This window comes from Aricia agestis, chromosome 10, assembly GCF_905147365.1.
Source record: "Aricia agestis chromosome 10, ilAriAges1.1, whole genome shotgun sequence".
Classification (NCBI taxonomy): Eukaryota; Metazoa; Arthropoda; class Insecta; order Lepidoptera; family Lycaenidae; genus Aricia; species Aricia agestis.
The window spans coordinates 5,256,421-5,282,106 of NC_056415.1; the positions used below are offsets into that span (position 1 = coordinate 5,256,421).

Below are 25,686 nucleotides of genomic sequence, written 5' to 3' on the forward strand. Positions count from 1 at the left end.
GCTTGAGGATATATCAGCCTGCAGACATACTACTATAATATTATTGCCGCGGAGGAAGTCGCGGGCAACAGCTAGTCATAAATAATTTGAGTTACGGTTATAACTTATAACTCACATAAGGGTTCAGGCTATCAATTTGACTTAACATTCATTACAACATTTTAAAATAAAAAAGTGAAAAACAAACTAAAGAAACTAAAGCATTTACAAACTTGCAAACAGGAATTTTTAATTTGTCATTTGATTAATATAAAAGCTTAACACATTTTTATACTCTTACGCCAAAGACTTATATTCACGGCCGTAGCTAGGGGGGGGGGGGGGGGGGGGGGGGGGGGCATTGTGGGGCAATGCCCTACCTTAAAATCATAATGCCCTACCTTAAAAATGCCAAAACCCAAGAAAATCAATCAATTATGATTTTTTTTTACTTCCGCCCTACCTCTAACCAATGCTGCCCTACCTCAAATCTGACTCTAGCTACAGCCCTAGTTATATTCTAAATAAGGCAATATTTTAATATAATTTTTCTATGGCACTCATTTTATTAACGTTGGTCATTTGGAGAAATACGGCAAATAGCATATAACATGGTCGCGTAGGAGGCGATACCAGTGGGCAGTAAATTAACCCACCATGATAAATTAGGTACTTTAGTGCTTTCACTAACAGTGTTTTGTATCTTCGCGGTGCCTTGTAAGGACAACGTGTATATGGAATTTTATATTACAAGTTTATAATTTAAGGACTAAGGCGTATGAATGATCAATGTAAGCTTTCATTAATAATAATTATTAATGAAAGTAGGTTTTGTTGTGGTATAATACAACAAACCTACTTTTATTGATATAGTCATTTTTAAGACAAAACTCAGCACGCATTTATTCTTATTTCTAACAAAGTGCATTTTAGCCCAGTAGCTCAGGTACCACCGAGTAAATGGTGGTGGGAAAAATATTAATATTGTAGTAGCTGACTACTACGATATTAATATTAAGGTATTATCGCTAATGTCTGAACATTAGCGATGATACCGTAGGCTTCCGAAGTCGAATCGAAGTTACTTAGGGTAGTTTTACGAAGGACGCTCGTTTGTATCGATACAAATGCAAGTTGAACGCTCAGCAAACGCAAGGAAGCTGAAAGTTTTAAACTTTATATCTGCCAAAACGCGATGAAAACGCGCTGAAGACGAGCGCAAAAAATACGTCGTGTGGAAAGGCCCTTATACAGTTTTGTTTTCCAGTCGTATCCAAAATACGCATTCAACTACGGTGTCAAGGATCCCCACACCGGCGACATCAAGTCGCAACAGGAGGCCAGAGACGGTGATGTTGTTAAGGGTACGTAGAAAATGTAAAATTAAATTATTATTATTTTAATTATTTGTTGTTAATTTGAAATGGTAGATCAGTATTACTTTTTAGGTAGCGCTTGCAGCGCCATATTAATGTCATAGGTTTGTATAAGACTGGCGATTAACGGACCGCAAGTTGCATTGGAACCGACTGCTCTAGACTCTAGAGCGGTCGCGTTGAAATTTGCACCGACCCGGAACTGCTCGAGCGGTCCGTGTATTGAGGATATGAATTTAGTATGAAAACTACAGATCGCCATGCGGCGACCGCATCTTGCAGGCGGTCCGTCTACAGCCGGCCTGAGGAATATTAATAAAAATAAATACTTTAAGCTAATTTGGGATCCTGATTGACAATGTTTTCACAAAAAGCAACCTTTCCCGATGATCGCAAGGTAAAGTTTCCGATTCCGAGTCGAACGGAAATCGTGAATCAAGCTTCTGGAATATCATAGTCTTTTTAACAACACAATATTATCTATTTGTGATCTACACAAATGATATTATAAAATTATATACTTTTGTTCTTCTAGGAAGCTACTCCCTGGTGGAACCCGACGGCACGACCCGCGTGGTGAACTACTCCGCGGATGACCACACCGGATTCAACGCCGTCGTGCACCGGACCGGGCACGCCGTACATCCGGTAAACATTTTACGTCTTACTAGATGATCCGAAGAATCCTCTTGAAATTTTTGTAGAAGTTCAGTAGCTCTAGCATGGCCAAAGTTGAAATACGAAAGTATAGATAAACTGTGAATATATACTGAAGGTGCCGCTGCCACTTTATGACAATATAGACTATTTAGTCCTAAAAATTCAATTAAAATACTACTTTATGACATAGACTTGATCTATGTCATAAAGTAGCATTTTAATTGAATTTTTGTCGGTCACGGCTAGCCGCGGTCAAGAATAGAGCGGCACCTTCAGTTTATCTCCACAGTTTATCTATACTTTCGTATTTCTACTGTGGCCATGCTAGGGCTACAGGAAATGTTTGTCTTTTCCTGGGCTTTTACGAAAATTTCAAGACCAAAATTAGCCAACTTTGTTTAGCCGTTCCCGAACATTGAAAATACATTTTTATTTCTAAAGAAGATATTTATTTATTTACGCAAGGCTATAGATTATGCATAAATGGGTATGGAACATGGATCAGAGTATCAAGATAGAGTATAGTTGGACGCTGTTAAGCATATTTTGTGTAGCATCCCACAAAAAAAAAAAAAAACGTACCTGTTTAGTTACATAGCAATCATGTTTTTAGATCATTTAAAACAAGACTGCATTCATAACTCAATAAAAAAATGTGGGTTAATTCACAAATGCTTAACACGGACCAGTTATTAGTTACTCTTGTTTTGTTGTGTCGTTGTGGAGCTATATTACATCAAACTTTGGTAGTACCATGTTGATATCATTTCTATAAAATGTTGTTCTTTTAACATTGATAAAGGATGGAAGAAAACAGATCTCGTGTGCGTTTTCAAACATTTAATTTTGATGCAAAGTAGAGCGTCGGATTATAGTAATTATTTTTGCAGTTAAAAGAGAAATATAACTTTAACCTAAAGCTCTTTTCAAATAATAATCGGTCAAGTGCGAGTCGGACTCGCGCACGAAGGGTTCCGTAACATTATAGAGCAAAATTAGGCCAACATTTGTGTTTTTTGTATGGGAGCCCCTCTTAATTTTTTATTTAATATTAACGTATACTTAAAACTAAGGATTGTGTGAAACATTCAAGTACCAATCTGTTGCTATAATTGAAATAGAGCAAAAAATGCCAAAAAAATCACGTTTGTTGTATGGGAGCCCCTCTTAAATATTATTTTTTTTTTGTTTTTAGTATTTATTGTTATAGCGGCAACAGATATACACAATCTGTGAAAATTTCATCTCTCTAGCTATTACCGTTCTTGAGTTACAGCCTGGAGACATACAGACAGACAGACGGGCAGACGGACAGACGGACAGAAAACGAAGTCTTAGTAATAGGGTCCCATTTTTACCCTTTGGGTACGGAACCCTAAAAATAAGCATTTATTTTTTGTTTATTTGATCATTTATTGTGCACAAGAAACATTTACAAATAATATTTACACACAGTAAGACGACACAAAGTTTTCATGTTTGCAGCCATTTCTTGATTTTATTTAGAAGTAGTTATATTTTGCAATACCGTAAATCAGTCTATGCAGTACGTGAAAATAGATTTTGTAATAATTCTTAAATAAAAAAGCAAAGACAGTTCATGACTAATATTTTTCACTTATTTAAGTAATAATCGCTAGTTTTGTCGTTGCACAAACATGATTTCTCTAAATGTTGCGTTCAGCGTTCATTCAGGTATATTGCGCAAAGCAATAGTGCGTAAGGGCGGACGGAAATGAGATAACAATAAATGATAATATTATCTTTGAATCCTTAAGTTTTCTTCATCTTAGTTACTTACCTATAAACTTTTGCTTATTAAAAATAAAAATTTCACTTACCATCTTTTCTATTCTGAACTTTTCTTTTCTATTCTGAAATTTTATAGTCTGAACATATAAAATTAAACAATAACAAGCTGAATGTATAAAAATGGATCAATTATTATTAGTGAAATAATAAAATCATAAACTTTAGTGACTCTTGCAAGTCATACAAGTGACTTAATTTTAACGCGTTGAAGTCTTAAGTATTACAAATACTTGACGCGTTTTAAGGTGACGCCTTGATAATTTGGCTGCAGCAATTTTTCTCAACAATGACTAAAGCTAAGAAATTAAAGTTCATTGTCAGTATTCATAATGTCTTTATCTTTGAATTACCCATAGCATAACACGATTGGACAACTTTTATAACACAGAATAATTAATCAAAAAGACCTCTATAAAAACAGGGATTCTAATTTTGCCAACAGAGGAGAGTGATTTAAGCTTCCAAAATGTGTAGATAGATTAGTTCAATATAGATTAGTACACTATAATGTGCCCATAGCTTATATGAAATATATCTATGGTTTTTAAATTACGAGATAAAAACCATTTTGTCGCATTACGCCCTTTCCATTTCTTGCTGTTCCATTTCTTGTTTTTTATGAGAGGCCGGGCCGGGTAGAAAACAAACGATCTTTTAACATATCCAAAACGATGTTTTACTTTAACGCGGCGTCACCTTAGCTGCCAATTAGAGGTTCCGATCTTGACTTTGCCGACTAGCCGACTAGCCGATTAGTCGGTTCCAAAGAAGCCGTCTTATAATCGGCTGACTATTTGGCCAAAGCGATCATGAGTTCAGATGTTTTCGTAACGCTTTGTTACTGCTGATCCGCGGGTATAAAGTCGCATACGCTGCCTGCGAACGTGTCGGGTTGTGTTTTGGTTATGTTAACGTCATGCTCATGATACAGTTGATGGTTTTCAGGATATATTTTTTACTGTACATCATACGAATCTAGTTAATTTCAAAATAATCAAGGTTTTACTTAAATGTAATATCAATAATAGTAAAATAATAAAAATCCGGATAGTCGGTGCTTTTTGCCGACTTTTCGCCGACTACGAAAGTGGCCGGAGTGGGCTTTACCGACACTAGTCGGCACATCTCTACTGCCAATACAACAAAGAGTCTTGATTTTATAACAGTGATTTATGTATAATATTTTGCTACATGTCTCCCTCAACTTTGTTTCGCTGAATATTGTTTACTTTGGGAGAACCGTACCTTCATTAAAACTATTCAATGTTCTGGGACAAAAACTTTCAAACATCTCCTTTCTTGCGGCTAAAAGCATCTTTTCCCAAATTAAATCAACTTTCGCATCTCCAACGTATATGGATGTATTCTTTGATTTTTTATTTACGTTCTATTTCCGTTATATTATTTTTATTATTTCTCATATTTTCAGGTGGTGGCTCCAGTAGCCCACATCGCCCACGCCCCAGCGATAGTCGCAGCGCCGCACGGTCTCTACTAAACGATCACCTATAGTCCAATACTCGCGAATATACTACGGAGTACTGCTTAAATATACTAACGAGTACTTCTGTTATATACTTAGGAGTACTTCTGGAATATACTAAGGAGTACTTCTGGAATAAGTAGTCTGTAATTGTTTTGGTCTAAGGCACGATTTTCTTTTCGCTTATCATTGTACTCGTTTGGTTCGCAGTAGCGTGATATTGTTGGGTAGCTGTAGCATTGTATACGCTTGACTATGTATTCCTTGTATATAAGTACAAAATAATTATAAAAGTATATTGTAATTTAAGTTAAATAATAAAATACAAAACATGTTGCATCTGAAGTACAATGAAATTATTTTTTAAGTGAATTGTGTCGTCTTGCCATAAGTAATTATAAGCAATAAGCAAATCACAAGCATAATAAAGTATATTTATGTTTATTTGGACTTACTTCTTATAAATTTCTACTCGACAATTTACCTGTTAAGAGGGAACGCGGGTGCAGTAGAATTTAAACGAAGAAACTATTGCCATCACGGTTCACCCTGCGCCGGCACGTGTATTGTGATAAAGACAGATACAGTAAATCGAGGTAACGTAGTCCTCTGATTCCTCCTTCAAAATAGAGCCTATCTAATTATTATTTTTTAAATATTTTCAGGAAGAGTGAGTCTATGCCTCTACGTTTTTATTTTATCTTAAAGATCTTTCAAATTTATTTTATGGTTGGTGGATTGGCGGGGTACGGGACATTAATTTTTTGCGATATTTCAAGGGTCATATTTTTTATTTTTTAATAAATTTAGAAAAAAATCGAACGTAGGGGCATAGCTTTAACGGATCACAATATTGTATAAAAATCATTTGTCTAGACGTATTGTCCAGGGAGTAAATTGGGGAATACGTTTGTATGGAAAAACAGTGTTAGCGTTTCCTCTTAAGTAGCAGTATATTTATTACCCTACATGTGATTATTAAATTCGTGGAAATTAAAAATAATGTATACTTACCTAAAATATGCAATTCGTAGAACGGCCAAACTGAGTTACGAGTACAAAATATAATTTTATTTCTACCGCAATCAAAATCAAAATATTTTTTATACAGAGTAATTTTTTTACAAAAATATTTCTGAACGTTGATACTAAGGTGCCTACCACTGGTTCGGGAATTAACCCGGCGAGAAGAACCGACGTAAGAAACTCGCACGGGGCCATCTTTTACTAAAAAGATGGAAAATTACAATTTGAACATATATAGTGCACCAAGGCTTTAAATGAATATGTCAATGGGCTGGTAAAGAAGAACTGTCAAAAATAACGTTTTTGTATGAAAACAGCGCTAGTTCCCCCTCTCTCAATCATTACTAAAAGTTCTTTTTCAAAGATAAAATATTAAAAGAAAGCAAGGTGACAATTGCCAACAACCAAAATAATGCTAAATAAGATAATATTATGATAAGAATATGAATAATATTATAACACATTCCTTTGCCGGCATCGCGATGACATAGCGAGGAGGCAAATATGGCAATTTTATAACGTTCAGATTTCTCCTCTGCCTACAACAAGTGCAAAATTAGCCCTATAATAAAACACGTCTTCATTTCTATAATTCTTATATCTTTAAACGAGCAATTCTTGTATATAATATATAATTGGAATCTCGGAATCGACTCCAACGATTTCCATGAAATTTAGTATATAGGGGGTGTCGGGGGCGATAAATCGATCTAGCTAGGAATCATTTTTAGAAAATGTCATTTAATTCGTGTTTTATCGAATACCGAGCAAAGCTCGGTCAAATAGCTAGTAACACTTGATAAAAGGAATTAAAATTAAGAAATGGACAAGACTTTAGACTGTTCATTTCCTGCTCTATCTTTTACTTTTATTTAAGGAAAATGACGTGATCTTTCTTTGCCTAGTTTTAAAGTTCTGGTTTTGATGAAAGTGTCGCCGCTGTTTGAGTTTGTGTTGTAAAGACATGTCACATCCGTAGTTTCCAATTGCTCATCGTACCGGCCCGGCCGCACCTGCGTCTATCTTCCGAAGCTTCGTGCTATGGCCTATGAGACGATACTATTGGACGATACACGCAGATCGTCCAATAGTATCGGTTTTAGCACGAAGCACTACGTATATGCGGCCGCGCCATATGACAAAGGTTATGTTGTGACTTGTGACATACGTACCTTATACCTATACATGTCTTCTTATAAATATAAAGACTTTTGCCAATAAAAACTTGAAAAATCCGGAGAAAAAGAGAGCAATGAGCATACATTGTAGGACGTAGGTATATTACAAACAATTTAATTCTTTATAAAATGTCCAGATGAATATAAGTCCAGATACCTAATGTCTTAATTCTTAAAAGAGTTCGAACCTTTTTGTTTGGAGCTTAGCATACCTAAAGTTATTTTCGTGTACACCAATGAAACCTACGCCAATCGTCAGAGAAAATAATTATAAACAATAATACTCTTTGACAAAATGTCGTAAATGATATACTTTTTTAAATATTCCAGATTGTAGGTAGGTATAAACGATGGTGTAAAATAACTCATAAAGTATATCATTTACTACATTTTGTCAAAGAGTATTTATTGTTTGTACTCATCTCCTCTATCGATTGGCGTATGTTTCATAGGTGTACACCAAAATACGACATTTTATATGAACTTGTAAGTTTAGGTATGCCAATAAGGATTGTTGTTCTTTTAACGTGCCTTTGCTTTTAAGACACCATTTTGTTCTCGTGTGTCTTCAGCCTTATTTCGGCTTTCTAGCTGTTTTAAGCGATTTGCCTTGTTAGTACTACCGTTACATGCTGCTGGCTACTCCTTATTCTGGCTAATGGCATGACGTCACTTATCGGATATGGGAATTGCCTTCACCCACTGAGCCAACCTCAAAGTGTCGTTCAGGAGTTTACTCATAAACAGACTCACTCGTGTCTCAGACGTCCGCTGGTTAGTATTCAAATAAGTGATGATGTGCAAGTTGAGGATACAGTTTATGTTGGTAAGGATTTATAATACTTTGATTCTTTAATCGAATTGCTAATATTTTTATTAAGGCGTCTTAACTACGAATTAAACCAATCGAAAATCGTAAGTAACTGCCAAGTCAAAAGTAAAATTTTATGACCGAATAACACAGAATAAACTAAATTTTAATGGAATTTCTTGCTGTTGGATTTATACTATAAAATGCCTATAGCACAAAAGTGTTGACGATTTAATAGTTTTGCCTTAAAATAGAATGAAATAAGGAACATTAAGAGTATGGTATATAACTAAACTGAACGTTGCGATATTTTGAACAAAATATGTAGGTACTAATAATATTAATTTTTACCCGACTACGGTGAAGCAAAAAGGAGGGTTAAGATTTTGACCTGTATATAGGTAGGTGGGATGTTAATCTGTACCCTCGTAACTTGAAAACTATTTTTTAAAATCCAATATAAAATTATAGTCCAATTATAAATTTTCTTGGTGGCCAGTCTAGCAGAAAAAATCTGAATGCTTAAAATAATTTTAAATTTTACCGCACTCCAGTCATTGCAGTTATTTTCTTAAAGCTAAAAAAATTTAAGGAGCCGAAAAATCTTAAAATTTGTCGAGCAAGCACTTTGTTATCGTAAAAAAACATACCGATTTAAAAATACCATTACTGTTAGAACTTAATGGAAAAACTGACGAATGAGTATCATTATTCATTACTCACACAGGCACTTTGTTAAAACACTGTTGATTAAAAATATCATTTCCGGGTTATTAATAATAATCATATGAGTATAAAAATGAAATAAATATATGCTCTCTTTCATAAAATGTATTTTAAATAATAATATTATAAAAATAATATGGAAATTAAACGAAAAATGGACCAAAGTACATACATAGTTAAGTAGGTACTTTTTCTTTTTTGTTTTTCATATTTTGTTTTCTTTTTTTAGGTTTTACTATTCACAGTGTCACAAAGTTTGGCTGGTATTAGAAGACCAAGACTGACCCTGGCGTCTGATAGTCCTAATTATTACTATACAAATATAGATGGTAAGTTAGAGAAAAACATATTTTTCCTAGATACTTCCTTGATCGGTTTTCAAGATGATGGCAGTGGGCTTTAAGTAATTTTATAGTGTTCAAGAGTGGTGTGCGCAGTTTACAAGGTCGGGTAACCGATACGACTGTCACAAGTCCAGGCGCAATAATAAAAATTTCACCCATCCAACAATATAAATTAAGTGATTGAGCCTGTATTATAGTTATTTTTCTAAAGCAAGATCGGGCACGGCCTCCAACTCAAGAACCACGCTTTATGTCACCAAAACACTGTTTTTTTTTTTTTATGAAATAAGGGGGCAAACGAGCTAACGGGTCACCTGATGGAAAGCAACTTCCGTCGCCCATGGACACTTGCAGCATCAGAAGAGCTGCAGGTGCGTTGCCGGCCTTTTAAGGGTTAATAGGGGAGGGTAGGGAAGGGAATAGGGGAGGGTACGGAAGGGAATAGGGGAGGGTACGGTAGGAAATAGGGGAGGGTAGGGAAGGGAAAAGGGTAGGAGATTGGGCCTCCGGTAAACTCACTGATCACTCACTCGGCGAAACACAGCGGAAGCGCTGTTTCACACCGGTTTTCTGTGAGGACGTGGTATTTCTCCGGTCGAGCCGGCCCATTCGTGCCGAAGCATGGCTCTCCCACGTCAAATAATACGTCGTATAATAAAATATAAAATTTGTAATAATATTTAGCAACTATGGTGTTGTGTATAATCTTCCGCGAAGCGATCTAATTAGTCCCATTCCTGGTTCTTACTCGCACTTGCACTGATTTTAATTGCCCCTTTTTTTTAGATAAACCCGGAACGTATTCATTTGGATACGACTTTGTGGACCCTAACACTGGCAACACTCAGTTCCGCACAGAAGAACGGTACCCCAATGGCACAGTGGTTGGGACGTACGGCTACACCGACCCAAGAGGGAGGTCTCGACATTTCCAGTATATAGCCGACGAAAAAGGATACAGGTAAATTAAACCTAGATAGTGTTAAAAGAGAAAATAATCTTTACATTCATAAAGCAACCTCTACTATCTACCAATATTGACAACTTAAATATACTGTATAATCAAAATACGTAGCTTATTGCCTTTTTTAGTCTGTATTTCTATGTATTAATATGACTCAATAAACTCAATAAATAAAGAAAGATAAAGTTATAGACGTATACGTTAAAGTAGTGTAGAGTAGTATAAAATTCTACGATAAGGATGGTATTTTCTGGGATTTACAGTAATAATTGTACTCTATGATCTCAAATTACTAAAGCAAAACATGTCGCTATAAAAATATTAAATTAAATTAATTGAAATTTAAATGTTTATCAACATCATATATCTGGATATTAATCTATAGTCTGTTACATTTAAGGATTAAAAGTGAACCGAAAAAAGAAGCCTACACCTCGTATGCAATTCCGGAAACAACAGAGTCCTCCATCACTTGGACGAGGCCGAACAAACCCAAGAATAAGATAAGCTATTCAAACAGCTTTCCAAGAAGAGAATATAACAAGCTTCAACGACCTAGTGTATATTTGCTATATTAAAGTATTAAAATAAAATTTACTTTTAGTGCGTTATCCCTGAATGTAATATTCATATTCGTAGTTCATAATATTGGTAAACATAATAATAATTGTGTGTTCAAGTGGTAAAGGTTTGTAATAAAAGAAGAGCAACGCAGAAACCACATTTATTTCGTAACACAGTGTGCAATGAATTATAATATTTTATCTAAGCATAACAATTAAAGACACAGCAACCTAATAGTACAATAATAATCGTCGTTTTCCTACTTTTATATACATGAAAGACGATGCCAATTCTGGTCGTATTGGTACTATAAACTAGTAATAATTAATAACGTTGATGACTATACACAATCACACAATACACTACAATACTACAATCAATTTTTAAACTTTTCTGTTTATTTCTTATGAAATCACACGGTGCTATTATTTAAGAAAACATATTATTTTGGTGTAACATAATGTAATATTGTAACATTGTTTCAATACTTACAAGTTACAACAAATTAGTATTACAGTAAAACCTTAAACTTTCAAAAAACTAAGAAAAGAAAATGTGCCTCAAGAAAACATTTTGTTGTTTATTGAGGTTTTTAAGTAACTTCTGTAACTAGAGGTAAGTATACCCTTTACCCTTTAGTGCACTGTCTGGATTACAAGAATCGTGTAGGTTGTGCACACAGCTATAAAGCTTAGTACAGACTTCATGTCTACGTTAGACATGTTATACGTATACGTTCTGTATACGTATAACATCCAGAAACATTTTAGCCTGTGCTCTTACAGAATTCTGTATGCTGTCATTGATTATTATCCGGCTTAAAACCTTATTTATACGATCACTGCAGTAGAGCAGAGTGTAAGCTATAGCAACACATTACTAATGTGCCTAATAAATTTTATAACTTACATAAAACCTAGAACATTTCCTTGTTAATAACTAGTCACAGTTCCAATCAGTGCAAGATTGTTGACAAAATATCACAAAAGCAATTATGATATCAAAATTGAATCCTTCGTTTATGATTGAAACTGTGGTAAAGGCTTTATCAAAAGCTTGAGCCAGGTTCTGGACGATATATTTGCATTTGGACATTCTGTAAAGCTTATGACGCGTTTTATTATGCTCATCAACTATTGTATCCAATCGGCTAAGATCACCACAGTCGTAAATTTCTAGTACATCGACTATTACCTTCACACGATTTGCCACTAGTTTAAAATTTTATTATTCGTAGCATACACTACAAAAGCTGATTTTCCTAAAATAACTTTAGTTATTGTAATGTAACTTAACAGATTTAATGCAATTCCAGATTTAATAAAATAATAATCACAATACATCTGTCGCAGTCATCTGGTTCAATCTGCAATCCGATTGTATGACTAGCGTGTTCATTAAATGACACATTCATTAGATGACTGCGACACATCCATATCAACAGCAGTGCTCCAACAATCACCAGGAAAAAAGATAGCAACAAAAATATTTTTAGCTTTAGTAGCTCCTGTAATATTTTAGCAATACATTATAAGTTTTTTTTACAATTTTTACGTTTTTTTAGCGTAAACTCCGCGTATGTATAAAAATAGTTGAAAAGACGTAAAACCCCTCATAGCTAGAACTGTTGCTACAGTCACTATAGCGTGTGGTGGAGCAGTTATGAATGATCTTACTATATCCGTCAAGGGCCGCAAATGCCAGTAGCCCTCTAGATTGGTTCACACTCGGTGTTTCCGGCCGGCAACACCGAGTGTGAACTAATCAGTGAAGCCCATTCACGGCAGGACTGCACGGCAGTCCTGCCCTTTAAGAGTCCGCATAAAATCGTTGCTAATGTTACTATGACCCATAAAATAAACATTTTTGTTGCCGATATGTCGATTTGACGACAGCGGTTGCATCAGCTTCACTTTATTATTTCTTATAAGCGGCCTTTGAAGTTTGTACAGCGAGAACAGTATACGTTGTGCACACGGCTGAGAAGCGAAGTACAGACTGCATGTTCACGTTGAACATGTGATACGCACTTACTTCCATACGGTAGTTGCGTGTAACATCCAGAAATACTTTGGCTTGTAATCTTACGAAATTCTCTACACTATCGTTAAATATTATCAGGCTTAAAACCTTAGTTATACGATCTCTGTAGCATCGTAAGGTATTGGCATAGTAACACATTACCATCGTACCCATGTGATCCACGATCAAGTAAGATATAACAACGTATATGTAATCAAACATCAGCTGTTCGATATCCTTAATGATTAGGCTTTTAATCAGAGTAATATTGTGAAAAAATGTCGCCAGAAAGGCAACAAGTATATCATAGTTGAATCCCTTGTTTATAATTGAGACCGTGGTAGCAGCTTTGTCAAATGCTTGAGCTAGCATCCGGACTACATTTTTCCGTTTGGACAGTCTGTATAGCTTGCGAAACGTTTCTTTATCTTTACAAACTCTGGTCTTCATTGTACTAAGAGTCGTATTGCTTAGGATTTCCAGTACATCTCCTATAGCCTTTACTCGTTTTGCCACTAATTGAATATAAACAAGAAAAGCAAATTTTCCCAGAAGAACTTTAGTAATTGCAAAGTAACTTAGAAATTTTGATGCAAATCCAGATCTAATTAAATTATAGTCAAAATACATCCATATCAACAGTACTACGATAATAAAAGTTAGGACAAGTGCTAAAAGTAAAGTTCTTTTCAGCGTCTGCGCTCGAAACGGTTGATCCAATATTTTGTCAACTTGCGATGTTTTTTTCAAAATTTCCATGTCTTCTCTACCGTACACCCCAAGAGTGTATAAAAGTACTTGCATAACAATAAAACCCCTAATAAACAGAACCATTGCTACAACTACCAGGATCTGTGGCGGATAAATTGCAATATAGTTGTACTCATAGTGGATAGCGAGCGCTAGTAACACTAAAATGGCAGCCAACACTAACACCCCGTATGCTCTCAATACGATCGGTACGGGCCAGAGTCGGCCATTCCTTGCGTAATATCTGAACACGCCCATGGAATATTCTAATAACGTTAACGGTCTCAGTTGAAAAATTAAATGTTCAAGTTCGTTCATTTTTCTAAAACTTTTTGTTTTTAGTTTTAACTTCAATGTCTTTAAATCCATCGTTGGTATAATATTGATGTAGAAGTGTTTCAATAGCCAGTCAATTCTAATAAGTACTGACTTTATTACGCGCTCTGATCAACGGTTTTGATATGGCTTGAGTAATAACACATTTGCCATAATTTTTTAGTACGATAAAAAGTTATATTGGTGAAGCACTTGCAAGTTGCAGTAGCAAAAGCGTTTTATTACGTTTGAATTGTATTTTACCGTGTCCTCTTTATTATTATTTTATTTTAAGACGCTCCCCCTACGGAGATGCCGTAATTTACCGTTTTTAGTGTCTTATTAACTCATAATTGGAAAGCTACAAAATTATAATAAAAATACAGCAATAATCTTCAGCGTATAAACATTCCTTTCTCCGTTATTAATTTCCTATTTTTGTTTATTATACTTATGATATCAGCTTCCAAAGTAATACCAATTTATTTAAATTATAGAAGCTCTTTCAGACAGAGCTCCTAAGAGCTAGAGCTATTTGATATTATAGTTACTAATTTTACCGACTTTCAAAATGGAGGAGGTGTTATATTAGAGTTTTAGGGTTCCGTAGTCAACAAGGAACCCTTATAGTTTCGGTCTGTCCGTCTGTCAGTTTGTCTGTCCGTCTGTCCGCGGTTTTGCTCAGAGACTAATGACTATAGGACCTACAAAGCTGTAATTTGGCATGAACACACAATATACTAATGATGCCGACAAAATGGTACATGAAATCTTAAAAAAAAAATATTTTTTACGGTAGCTTCCCTACACATCAAGCGGGGATGATTTTTTTTTCGCGTCCACTCCATCGTGTGAGGTGTCATTGGATAGGTTTTTTTAAAATATTATGAGTATTCAAGATCATTTTCCGAATTAGGGATCCGTTTGTAAATATTAAATTTTAAAGTGGAAAAAGTCGTTAGAGTCCAGTCTACTTCCCCTTCCCTAAGTCCTTCTACTTGCAAAACGGTGGCTTTTGGAAATGTGAAAAAAATCACAGGAGTAAGAAATATGCTGAATTTAAAAGGAAAACTATCACGGCTAAGAAGACTTCATAAGTTATTGAGTAAACTAAAAAAAATGTATTCGGCGAAGTATAAAGGAACTTTTCGTTCATATTCCTTTGAAAGTAACTGAGACGATGTTGTTAGTAGTGTAAAACACGTTATAAATGTACTATCAGAGAAGTTGATTCCTATGCAAATCGGGGACCTAAGTAGTTTAATTGCGTTACGTCAAACCCAGCTGACAGATCACAATTAACATTGAATTGACATATTCGACCAAATAACGTTGGTCTGTCAATTGCATAGGAATCAACTTCCTCGATGGTACATTCATTAACCATACAAAAATTTAAAAAATACTATCGGTACTACGAAACCCTGTAAGCGCGAAGCCAGCCGACACGTACTTGGCCGTTTTTATGTTCAACGATTATCCCAATTTGGTTCCATATTCCTCGTGGATATGGAACCAAATTGGGATATAAAGTGGTAACGTGTGAAGGGATCCATAAGTAATCGAGGGAACTCCTCGAAATTTATATGGAAACATGTGGTGATTTCGGTTTAGTGAGCAATATTCTGAGCATATGCTACCAACAAGTAAGATTTTGCACCAAGGTATACCATGGTTCGGAAAGTGCTGAGAGAACTCTTGACACTTTATAGATACAAGTTTGAGAGTTTCGACGTTGTTTTAAGACCGGAAAGCATATGCTACTATGCAAATAAAATTCATCATTATCATCTTCATCACTACCATAAACCATTATAGAATCGTCCCGTTTGGTACTTTTCATAATCTTTTATTATAGATCACTTAAACCGCGGGTAATACCGCGGGGCACAGCTAGTAAGACATACAGCTAGCGGTTTTTCGTGCTTGATATGAATATGAATATGAAATATTCTAATGATATAAATTTAAACGTCGTCGAAGTTTGTATAACAAGAATAGTATAGGTTGAGCACACGGCCATGAAGTTTAGTACAGATTTCATGTCCACGTTAAGAGGGCGACTAACCCCAAAAATCAAACATCGTCCTTCTCTCTTCACACTCACGCCCGTCTTTCATATGCCAGGTGAAAAAGAACGACGCGGATTCATCGCCAAAATAGTTTTTTCTCAATAACTCGATAAATATACAACATGTTAAAAATCCGCTAGGTCGATTTCTCAATGTTAGAATTTTATACAATGTGTTAAAATATTAACTTAGTTCAATGCACGGTTATGGCAATAAATGAAAAAATCGTGAAAATTACATGCATCGTGTTTTTGCTCAGAAAATTTTAAGATATCGTGTTTTTGCTCAGATCGAATTCTCGAAAATATAATGTAGTATCTTATTTTAGAAAATGAAACAATTCAGGGCTTATTTTCAAGTATAAAAATGAATTATAAAATCGACACTTTTAGGTTAGTCGCCCCCTTAACATGTGCTTACTTCCATACGGTTGTTCTGGACAATATCCATCAATAATTTTGCCTGTGATCTTATAGAATCTTCTACACTGTCATTTATGATTATCCGGCTTAAAATGTTTTTTATACTATCTCTGTTGTACACTAAATTATCGCTACAGTAACACATCACTATCATGCCCATACTATCTGCGAATATGTAAAAGAATAGAAGGGGGGCGCCGTAAGGACATATAAACTTTCAATAAGTATATATCTTATGATAATAATATTATTTAGAAATGTTACCAAAAAGGCAACGTTTGCATGACAAAAAAGATGATAAATTTAATCTTCAAAGTTTTAAGTTTTGCACGTTTACAATTAAGAATTTACAAAAATCACAGCATCACTATTGTATATTCGATGCTCTATTAGTTTTAAAGTAATTATTGAATTATTGAACGCTATTAAATAATTCACTACCACAATAATATTTTTTATAGGTTTTTTCATTTGTTATTAACATTACAATACACGGTGTTATGTGTGTTCTTGTAATCCGTTTAACTGAGGAAGGAAGGAAACAGTACTAGTTGATTTCTTGCGAAATGTTGAATCAATTACTGATTATTTAATCTTACTTTTGTTGGCATTACGTGTGCTTTCATCGATCGATTGTTATTCCTATCCTTTTCTCGCTTGACGGAAACGAGGGCGAAAGTTATATCGTAGTCGATCTAATTCATTGACATGTAAGAATCCGGAGCATGTTTTAATAATTCGCCCATTATTATTTCTCGCATGCCTCGTCTGTGGTATTCTGAGTACAAAATGATGGTGTTATCGTTTAGTTAACGAGATGTGATATAACCTCGTGCAGCGTCTTATGAGATCACTCGATCTTACTTAATAAGCTTGGGCTCCTGATGCAAAAAATCAAACATCGTCCTTCTCTCTTCACACTCACGCCCGTCTTTCATATGCCAGGTGAAAAAAGACGACACGGAATCATCGCCAAGTCAGTTTTACTTGAATAAAAGACGAACTATAATGATTATGAAAAAAGTGTTTTGAGCAAATTTAATATCTAAAAAGGCGTTGATAAAACCTATTATCAACGCCTTTTTAGATATTAAAAAAAATTAAAGAAAAGACAGCAAACTTCGAAGATCCAAGCAAAAATGTGTCTAAAACAAGGTTTTTTGTAAAAAATAAATTATCGATCATTCTTTCAGTAATCGTGCTTTCGTGTTGAGCATTTAATCTTCATGAACTGAAGTTACTTGTGTAAAAAATCAGTTTTCCAGACCATACAGATTTTGAGATCTAGGTTTAACTATGTAGTCAAGTTAGGGTCAGGTGCAGTCTTAATTTTGATTCCCTTTGGGATGAAATTTTAGAAAACCATTTTGTCTATTTACAAGTTTCTACTCGTAGCTCTAATGGTCTGTTTAATTGACTGTGTATTGATCTATAAAATTAACATTAAAAATACCATTCTAAGATTAATTGCCCAGAGATAAAATTATATAAAGTAGTGACAAAAATAACTTATAGTTTAAACTTTATGATACGAGTATTAATCAGAATTTGAAATTGATAGGCTCTTAAAAAAATTGATTCATCATACGTACTTTACGTACGTTACGTACGTACTTTTTAGACTTTAAATGTGGATTTTTTTGCTCGCGTCTTGATATTCGATCAAATTGTACCAAACCTTATGCACAGGTTGAATGGGATCCCTAACTTTATTTTCTTAAAAAAAAATACTACGCTTGGTTCACTGACTGTACATAGCCGGCTCCACCACCAGAACTCCACAACCACTTATATACACTGTGCGGTTTCACTCCACACATACGATAACGAGCTATCGAAACTAATGTTCGAATTTTTTTTCATTGTTTTGTGGTTTTGTTGTGAAAAATCGAAGTGAAAATGAGCCTTAAGGTGAGGATTGTATAGACAAAATATGGGCTATATTATTTGGTTGATAATAATAACAATAAACAAAATAATATTAGGTACAGGGATTTAAGGAAATAATGTATAGAATTTTAGTAAAGGGTAACGGGTACGCGCTAATCTCAGGAACTACTGGTCCGATTTGAAAAATTCTTTCAGTCTGAGATAGCCCAGTTATGAAGAAAGGCTATAGGCTATATTTTATTACGCTAAGACTAATAGGAGCAAAGAAATATAGGAAAATGTGGAAAAAATGGGGAAAATTATTTGAAAGGGCTTATTTGAACGCGCTAATCTCAGGAACACAAATATAATAAACAATATTGTGACAGCATACTTAGCTTACATACATGGAGTGAGGATAGTATATTATGTTGTCGAATTCGCAATCGCGTCCATAGATATTCTGATTAAATTATAATATACCTAGTTGACGAAAAAATATTTATGTATTATATTTATTTAAGGCTGTACTGAAAGCCATTATTTATATAAGAATTCTCATGTAGAGAATGTAAGAATTTAAGAAATATATGAAATGTTACGAGATACTTACTTTTCTTTAAAAATTAAAATGCATGAGCTTCTACATAAAATTTTACATTATACAATTATACAATTGCGCGTACTTACTTTATATTTATCATTATAAACTCAATGATTACAACCTTTTTGTGCGCCCGTAGTCGAATTCATATTATAATGTACAAACATGTTGAAGAAAAACATCGTGAAAAGTTTTTCACGTTTTCCTTCAACAAATTGTAATAATTATAACTTATTGAACAGTTTATTCATCTGGAATAGCTCGACTAAATTGCGATAGTGCTTTATTTGGGTACCTGGGTAACCATACTGACCATACCGTTTAAAATATATTTTTTACCGGCACTACATTATCCGTTCTGAACTTCTTGTACTTCGTTTGGACAAAAATGTATATTAATCATCCGCAAAGAAGTAAATTGAAGCATATGTGTCCACAAAGGCTTCAATTTACTTGTTTAAGTAAAATATCTTTTATGTACACTTGATATTCTTCAGGGAAATTGAAAAAAAGTTAAAACGACAGAAAGTTAACGTGAGAAGCAAAAAATCTTTTGTTTATTGACAGGGGCGTAACCACTATTGTTTACTTACCGTGTAGAATTATGTCACAGTTATTGTCATAGACATGTTATTGTTGACTGACTCTTACTGACTTCATGGTCTGTCATTATGTAACATGAGTGTGACATGATCAATCATTTAACTTTTGTCCAAACAATAATTATTATGATTAATTTATCAATTATCATAATATAGTCAGATAGTTACCTACCACCTATTGATATTATGATCATAAAGTTTCTTTTTGTAAGGTTTTTGTTTAAAAATATAGATTTTTAAAGACTCTAAAATTTTTATATTTTAGAGTAAAGATATTTATAAACTTTTCATAGGTAATATAATAAAATGTGTTTATGATTTAACAATAGAAGTTTTGTAAATCCCCAGAGAATGATTAAAAAGGGTATCATTATTTTGCTACAGTTTAAATTTCAATTGGTACTCTACCTGCTGCTTACTATATAAAGTATTTCGCCCATATGGTTTTATTGAAGTGACTATATCTCTATGGCAACGTCCATCGCTATCCCGTCGCACAAACAATGGTCGCCGTCAGTCTCAACAAATGCACTTATCAATATAAAAAGTACCCAGTAGCCGATTCTCAGACCCACTAAATATGCATATAAAATTTGGTTAAAATCAATAAAGCCGTTTCGGAGGAGTACACGGCCTAACATTGTGACATGAGAATTTTATATATATAAGATTATTATTATTAAGTACTATTTTTAATTATGTATTTACATAAGGAGGTGTGTCACCATCCACCTCAACACGTCTTAATGATTGTACAACTTAAATATTACGACTGTTTCAAGCAAATGTTACTACTTTCTAGAAAAACAGAAAGTCTTGATTTATGCAGCACTTAAAGCAAATCACTTTAGTAGGTGGGAAATTATAGTTACAGGGAGGGTAGTATTATCTATACTTTTAAAGCTGAAGAGTTTGTTTGAACGCCATAATCTCAGTAACTATTGGACCGATTTCAAAATTATTATATCAATATATAGCTAAGATGTCCCTGCGTGCTATTATAGTGTGAATGTAGTATGTACCACGGGCGGAGCCAGGGTGTACCACTAGAAATTGATATTATATTTTAAATGCATTTCCAATACATATTTTTCCCACCAAAACTTCTGTCTAGCCAGAATCGATAGAGCTACCACTACAAAACAACTTGATATAAATATGGTCTCTTTTTAGTTTAAGTAAAATAAGAGAAGAAACTATAATATATACCTATAAACCTATATACCTATATACAGATTGTTATTCTGTTGCATTTTTGTTTAAAATAAATATAATACTCGTATGTAAATATTACAAGAGAACCCTGTTTTATGATTTTCAAAATATGTATTGCTCATTCGTAAGTTGAATTCGTAAATTCATAGAAAAAAAAAATCATATTTAGCGCTCTCTTTAAATATACGTTTTTTTGTCACTTTTTCGATCTGTATTTTCATTCAATAATAATAGGCATATAAAAATAAAATAATTATAACTTTCTTCGTCATCTATATTATAACACCCAAAGGAGTTTGACTTACCTAAACATATTAATTCTATTATTACGTTACCGAGTTGATAATTACCCTGTACATAACGTATCGGTTGATAGGAAGAATGATTACAATCCGTGTAAGTTTCACACACTTGCTTCCGAGGGTCCATGGCTCATTGGATCACTGTACCACCACAGTGGGTTTGATTTCAGTGGCCAATAATAAAGGTTTACAGTTCATTCATACAGCTTTGGTTGAAGGAGAAGATTAACAAACGTAAGGATAAAAAATGTGAATATAGGAATGAATAAAATAATACTTTAAATAATATTTATACGAAAAAAAACAGGTATACAGAGATTAATTTTCACATATGTTATATTATAGACTAATTCCGGGATATTTCGCGGACTATTGCTAACGTAGTGCGCAACCTTTGGCTTAATTTATACCGCCGCGGAATGGAATGGAAGCGAATTTTTGCAACAAAACTACACAGCACAATAAAATCTATGTAATTTAAATACGAGTCAAAAACCGGAGAATTCTCGAGAAATCTGCGGAAGACGCGCGTCCAATTTTTTGACTATTGGTATAAAGTTCAGTTTCGTTGCAAGAAGTCGCTTTCGTTCCATTCCACGGCGGTACAAATTGAGCCTTACCCTCTTTATGTTATATTTGGTAGACATTCTAATAACAGCTATACTTCCTATATTCCTTCAGTACTTCCTATTGGCATCAGCGCTAGTGGTGTGCGTATACGGGCGTGTGTTCACATACCTCAGGCCGGTGGACCAGCGACCGGCAGCCAGCTTCTTGCAGGCCCAGCCAAGAAATTTCTACGACGTCCATCACCTACAAGAAGATGAACACGTGGATTACTATGTAAGTTTTTTATATTATTATATTTAAATGCCAATTAGTAACGTAGCATGTGTTCTAAAATTTTACCAAGCATAGTGTTTTAGAAATTCCACGTTCACGTTCTCACAGAAAACCAGCGTGAACAGCGCTTGCGCTGTGTTTCGCCGAGTGAGTGAGTTTACCGTAGGCCCAATCCCCTACCCTATTCCCTTCCCTGCCTTCCCCTATTCCCTTCCCTTCCCTACCCCATTACCCTATTCCCTCTTAAAATGCCGGCAACGCACTTGCAGCTCTTCTGCGAGTGTCTATGGGCAACGGATGTTGCTTTCCATCAGGTGACCCGGTTGCTCGTTTGCCCCCTTATTTCATAAAAAAATATATTTGAAAGTTCACTTTAAAATGATAATATTTATCATGATTTAGTATTCGGAAATGAATTCAAAAGGCAATGTAGATTTTAAGATCTAAGATAATAATTAAAGAGGTAGATGCAAATATTTCGTTACGTTAGATTACTTTAAACAATGGGTGATTGGGGCTTCGCTAAGGTTCAGTCGCATGAGGAACTGAGCAGGAACTGGCAGTCATTGCCACCACATCCTGAATGTCTGCTGAGTACGAAACTTCATCACTGTTTAACTACAATTTATTAGTTTTTTCCCTAGAAGTAGTAGATAGTACAGTACTCCCAAAATAATAATGCGCATGGAAATCTTCGCTAATTGTCGTAATCACGAAAACACCTGAATCTATGAAACTTGCATTTTGCACCTTGTTCAAAGGAAATAGAAGTAAATATCATATAGCTGGTGGCTGTCCGCTATCGCCAGTCCGTCAGTGTCGGGAAGCCATCACGGCGTTACCAATGTAACGTCCAAGCAACGTCAGGCGCCTCTACGTCACTGCAAAGCGCTGTTTTTCTTAAAGTTAAGTTTTAAAACAGCGCTTGCAGCGACGTCTTCCGACGCTCGGGAAATACGATCGTCGCCGAAAAATTACGAACATTTCTATGCGCATTATCACTTTGGGAGCACTGTATGTAGATAGGTTGGAGTAAGTAGTAAGTTCTTTCATGTAATGTAGATAATAAAATAATAATTAAATACAATAGTTTTATGGACATAGTTCGGTGTGTTGTAGGTTTAATCTCAGACGCGCTCCAAAAGGACATTTTATGAAGTGGAACTTTGAAGCTTGTTAGGAAAACATCGTGAGGACAACTGCAATAATTACTTATTACCTCATGTACTGATTAGACTGACTATGTTTGAGAATGCTGATGCTTCCATTCATGCAAAAGATTTTTGATAATAATCATTTAAAAAATATATGAAACTAGATGACGCCCGCAACTCCGTTGCGCCAAAATTCGTTTATCGCGCAGGAACTGTACATTTTTCCGATTAAATTTTTATTTATTATATAGGCTACATAGGCCCATACAATATATACCTTAATGACTAAGATACATATAAATTATATTATACACTTAATAACTACACTTTATCACGAGTTATCGGCGACGTGACGCGCGCTTTATTCCGGAGTCTCCCCCGGAACCTTCGGTAGACCACATTAGTCGGCCAGAATTCCTCCGCTTCAAAGGTTGACAGAAGATGCGTCGGTACTACCACAAAGGCACTGAAGTTGACCTTGTGGCGAGACTGCAGACGTTCGACCCTTAAGTGGAGGGATGTCTTCTTACTGTTATAATTTAATAAAAAGTATCCCTTATCCTTTGCCGGGACTCTAAGTAGCTCCATACCAAATTTCAGCAAAATCGGTTCAGCGGTTTGGGCGCGAAGTGGTAACAGATAGACAGACAGACAGACAGACACTTCCGCATTTATAATATTAGAATTTAGAGTATATAATAGTAATTAGAGTATTGAAGTATGGAATTGAACTCTGATATTTTCTCTTTCCAGGCGTATCCGAAGTACGTGTTCAAGTACGGAGTCAACGACTTCCACACCGGCGATATCAAGACTCACCACGAGAGCAGGGACGGGGACGTAGTCAAAGGTATTCCATTATGCGAGTTGATAAAACTTAAAAAAAAATAGATCTGTGAAAGTGGGTACCAACGTTACGAGGTGTTATGTAACTTGTCACACAGCGAGCATTCGTGCAGTCGTATCGTCGTCGTAGTACGTCGTGCTACGGGTAGGTACTACGCAAATGCTATGTATACTTCTATAATAATATCTCCCACACCGGTTTCGGTGACGGTGGCCGGTTTCATTGAAACCAGGCCAGCTACGCAGGAGTAATTTTATAGTGCCCAAGTGTGTGCGCAGTACACAAGAGCACTCTCTATTCCTTTACTCTCATAACCCAGTGGGACGGCAGACCGACACGACCGGCGAGAGATCAGGCGCAGGACCGACTTTTTACATGCCCATCCGACGCATGGATCATCTTACTTGTCAGACAATCAGGTGATCAGCCTGCATTGTCCTAACCAAACTTGGAAATAATATGTTTCCAACGCGGGAATCGAACCCACGACCTCCGAGTCAAGAGCCGCGCTCTGTACCACTAGACCACGGAGGCGTTGTATGTATACTTCACATACACTTTGTAACGTTGATTAGTGTCCACCTTAATACTACTTTACCATGTGATTAAATAATAATAAAATAACACGAAAAAGGCTGGATATAATTCGACGTTCTCATCGATCGAATCGACGTGTAAGTTATTATTGCTAGATGTTGAAAGTTACATGATATACTCGTAGTTTTCTAACTTAGAATATAATCATCATCATTATCAAATCGTACAATTTTTCTATGCTCATGTTTTTAAAGTTCCACTTTACAGATTTGCAATTGCTATTCAGTTATCTGTGTGAACTTTAAATATATTCAAACTGACGAAGGGTTCCTCAGCACCTCTCATCTCTCAGGCTACATTCTCTACCCTCTACTAAATTTCTTTTCTCTATCTTTCAGGTCAGTACACTGTGGTAGAGCCGGACGGTTCTATCCGCACGGTGGACTACACCGCCGACAAACATAACGGATTCAACGCCGTCGTCCACAAAACCGCACCCATCTCGCAGCACGAGGCGTTCCATTTGTAGAGTATAGAGCACAATGTAGATGTAGAGCTGCCCTAGCACTATCTAAAGACGTTAAGAGCTCACCTGACTCTAAAAATCAAATATCGTCCTTCTCTCTTCACACTCACGCCCGTCTTTCATATGCCAGGTGAAAAAGGACGGCGCGGAATCATCGCCGAGTTAGTTTTACTTGAATAAAAGACGAACTATAATGATTATGAAAAAAGTGTTTTGAGCAAATTTAGGTTTTATCAATACCTAAATGTCTGTCTAAATATGTCTAAAACAAGGTTTTTTGTAAAAAAGAAACCAGCGAGCATTTTTTGAGTAATTGTTTTCGTCTTGAGCATTTAATCTTTATGAACTAAAGTTACTTGTGTCAAAAATCAGTTTTCTAGACCTTACAGATTTTGAGATCTAGGTTAAAGTATGTAGTCAAGTTAGGGTCATATGGGCTCTTAAGGGTTGATTCAGACGGCAACGCGACGCGTAGATGCATTTCTAAATTTGTATGGATTTGACAGATTTCAATTGCGTCAGACGTCTTGCGAATCTGTCAAATCTATACTAATTAAGAGCTGGCGCGCACTACGACTTTTAGTCGCGCGATTATTTTATCGACCTACACAAATTCAAATAAAATGCCGCTTTATGACATAAGCTATAGATTTCATTTTGCTCTACGCCATTGAAAAGCAGCG

General features: G+C 35.2%; 2 protein-coding genes across 2 annotated transcripts in view; both read left to right on the top strand.

Annotated features, from left to right (window-relative positions):
• The window catches only part of LOC121731159, a gene marked incomplete at its 5' end in the record, with an annotated part of 20,379 nt that extends 9,442 nt beyond the window's left edge, over nucleotides 1–10,937 (top strand). The window contains 6 exons of the mRNA XM_042120515.1: nucleotides 1,247–1,343; nucleotides 1,891–2,003; nucleotides 5,257–5,314; nucleotides 9,297–9,380; nucleotides 10,182–10,356; nucleotides 10,760–10,937. Of these exons, the coding sequence (XP_041976449.1) occupies nucleotides 1,247–1,343; nucleotides 1,891–2,003; nucleotides 5,257–5,314; nucleotides 9,297–9,380; nucleotides 10,182–10,356; nucleotides 10,760–10,937 (705 nt within the window). The remainder of the gene's footprint in view (nucleotides 1–1,246; nucleotides 1,344–1,890; nucleotides 2,004–5,256; nucleotides 5,315–9,296; nucleotides 9,381–10,181; nucleotides 10,357–10,759) is intronic.
• Nucleotides 10,938–13,861: 2,924 nt separating this feature from the next.
• On the top strand, nucleotides 13,862–25,010 carry LOC121731162 (cuticle protein 8-like). The gene is made up of 4 exons (XM_042120519.1): nucleotides 13,862–13,904; nucleotides 21,740–21,939; nucleotides 23,847–23,943; nucleotides 24,876–25,010. The coding sequence occupies exons 1-4, from the start codon at nucleotides 13,862–13,864 to the stop codon at nucleotides 25,004–25,006; spliced, it is 471 nt and encodes a 156-aa protein (XP_041976453.1). The 3' UTR covers nucleotides 25,007–25,010.
• The last annotated feature ends 676 nt before the right edge of the window (nucleotides 25,011–25,686 follow it).

Coding starts and splice junctions, on each gene's coding strand:
- LOC121731162 (XM_042120519.1), top strand. CDS start 13,862: ATGGCAGCCAACACTAACACCCCGTATGCTCTCAATACGATCG. Junction 13,905..21,739: donor GTATGCTCTCAATACGATCG/GTACGGGCCAGA, acceptor TATATTTGGTAG/ACATTCTAATAACAGCTATA. Junction 21,940..23,846: donor ATGAACACGTGGATTACTAT/GTAAGTTTTTTA, acceptor TTCTCTTTCCAG/GCGTATCCGAAGTACGTGTT.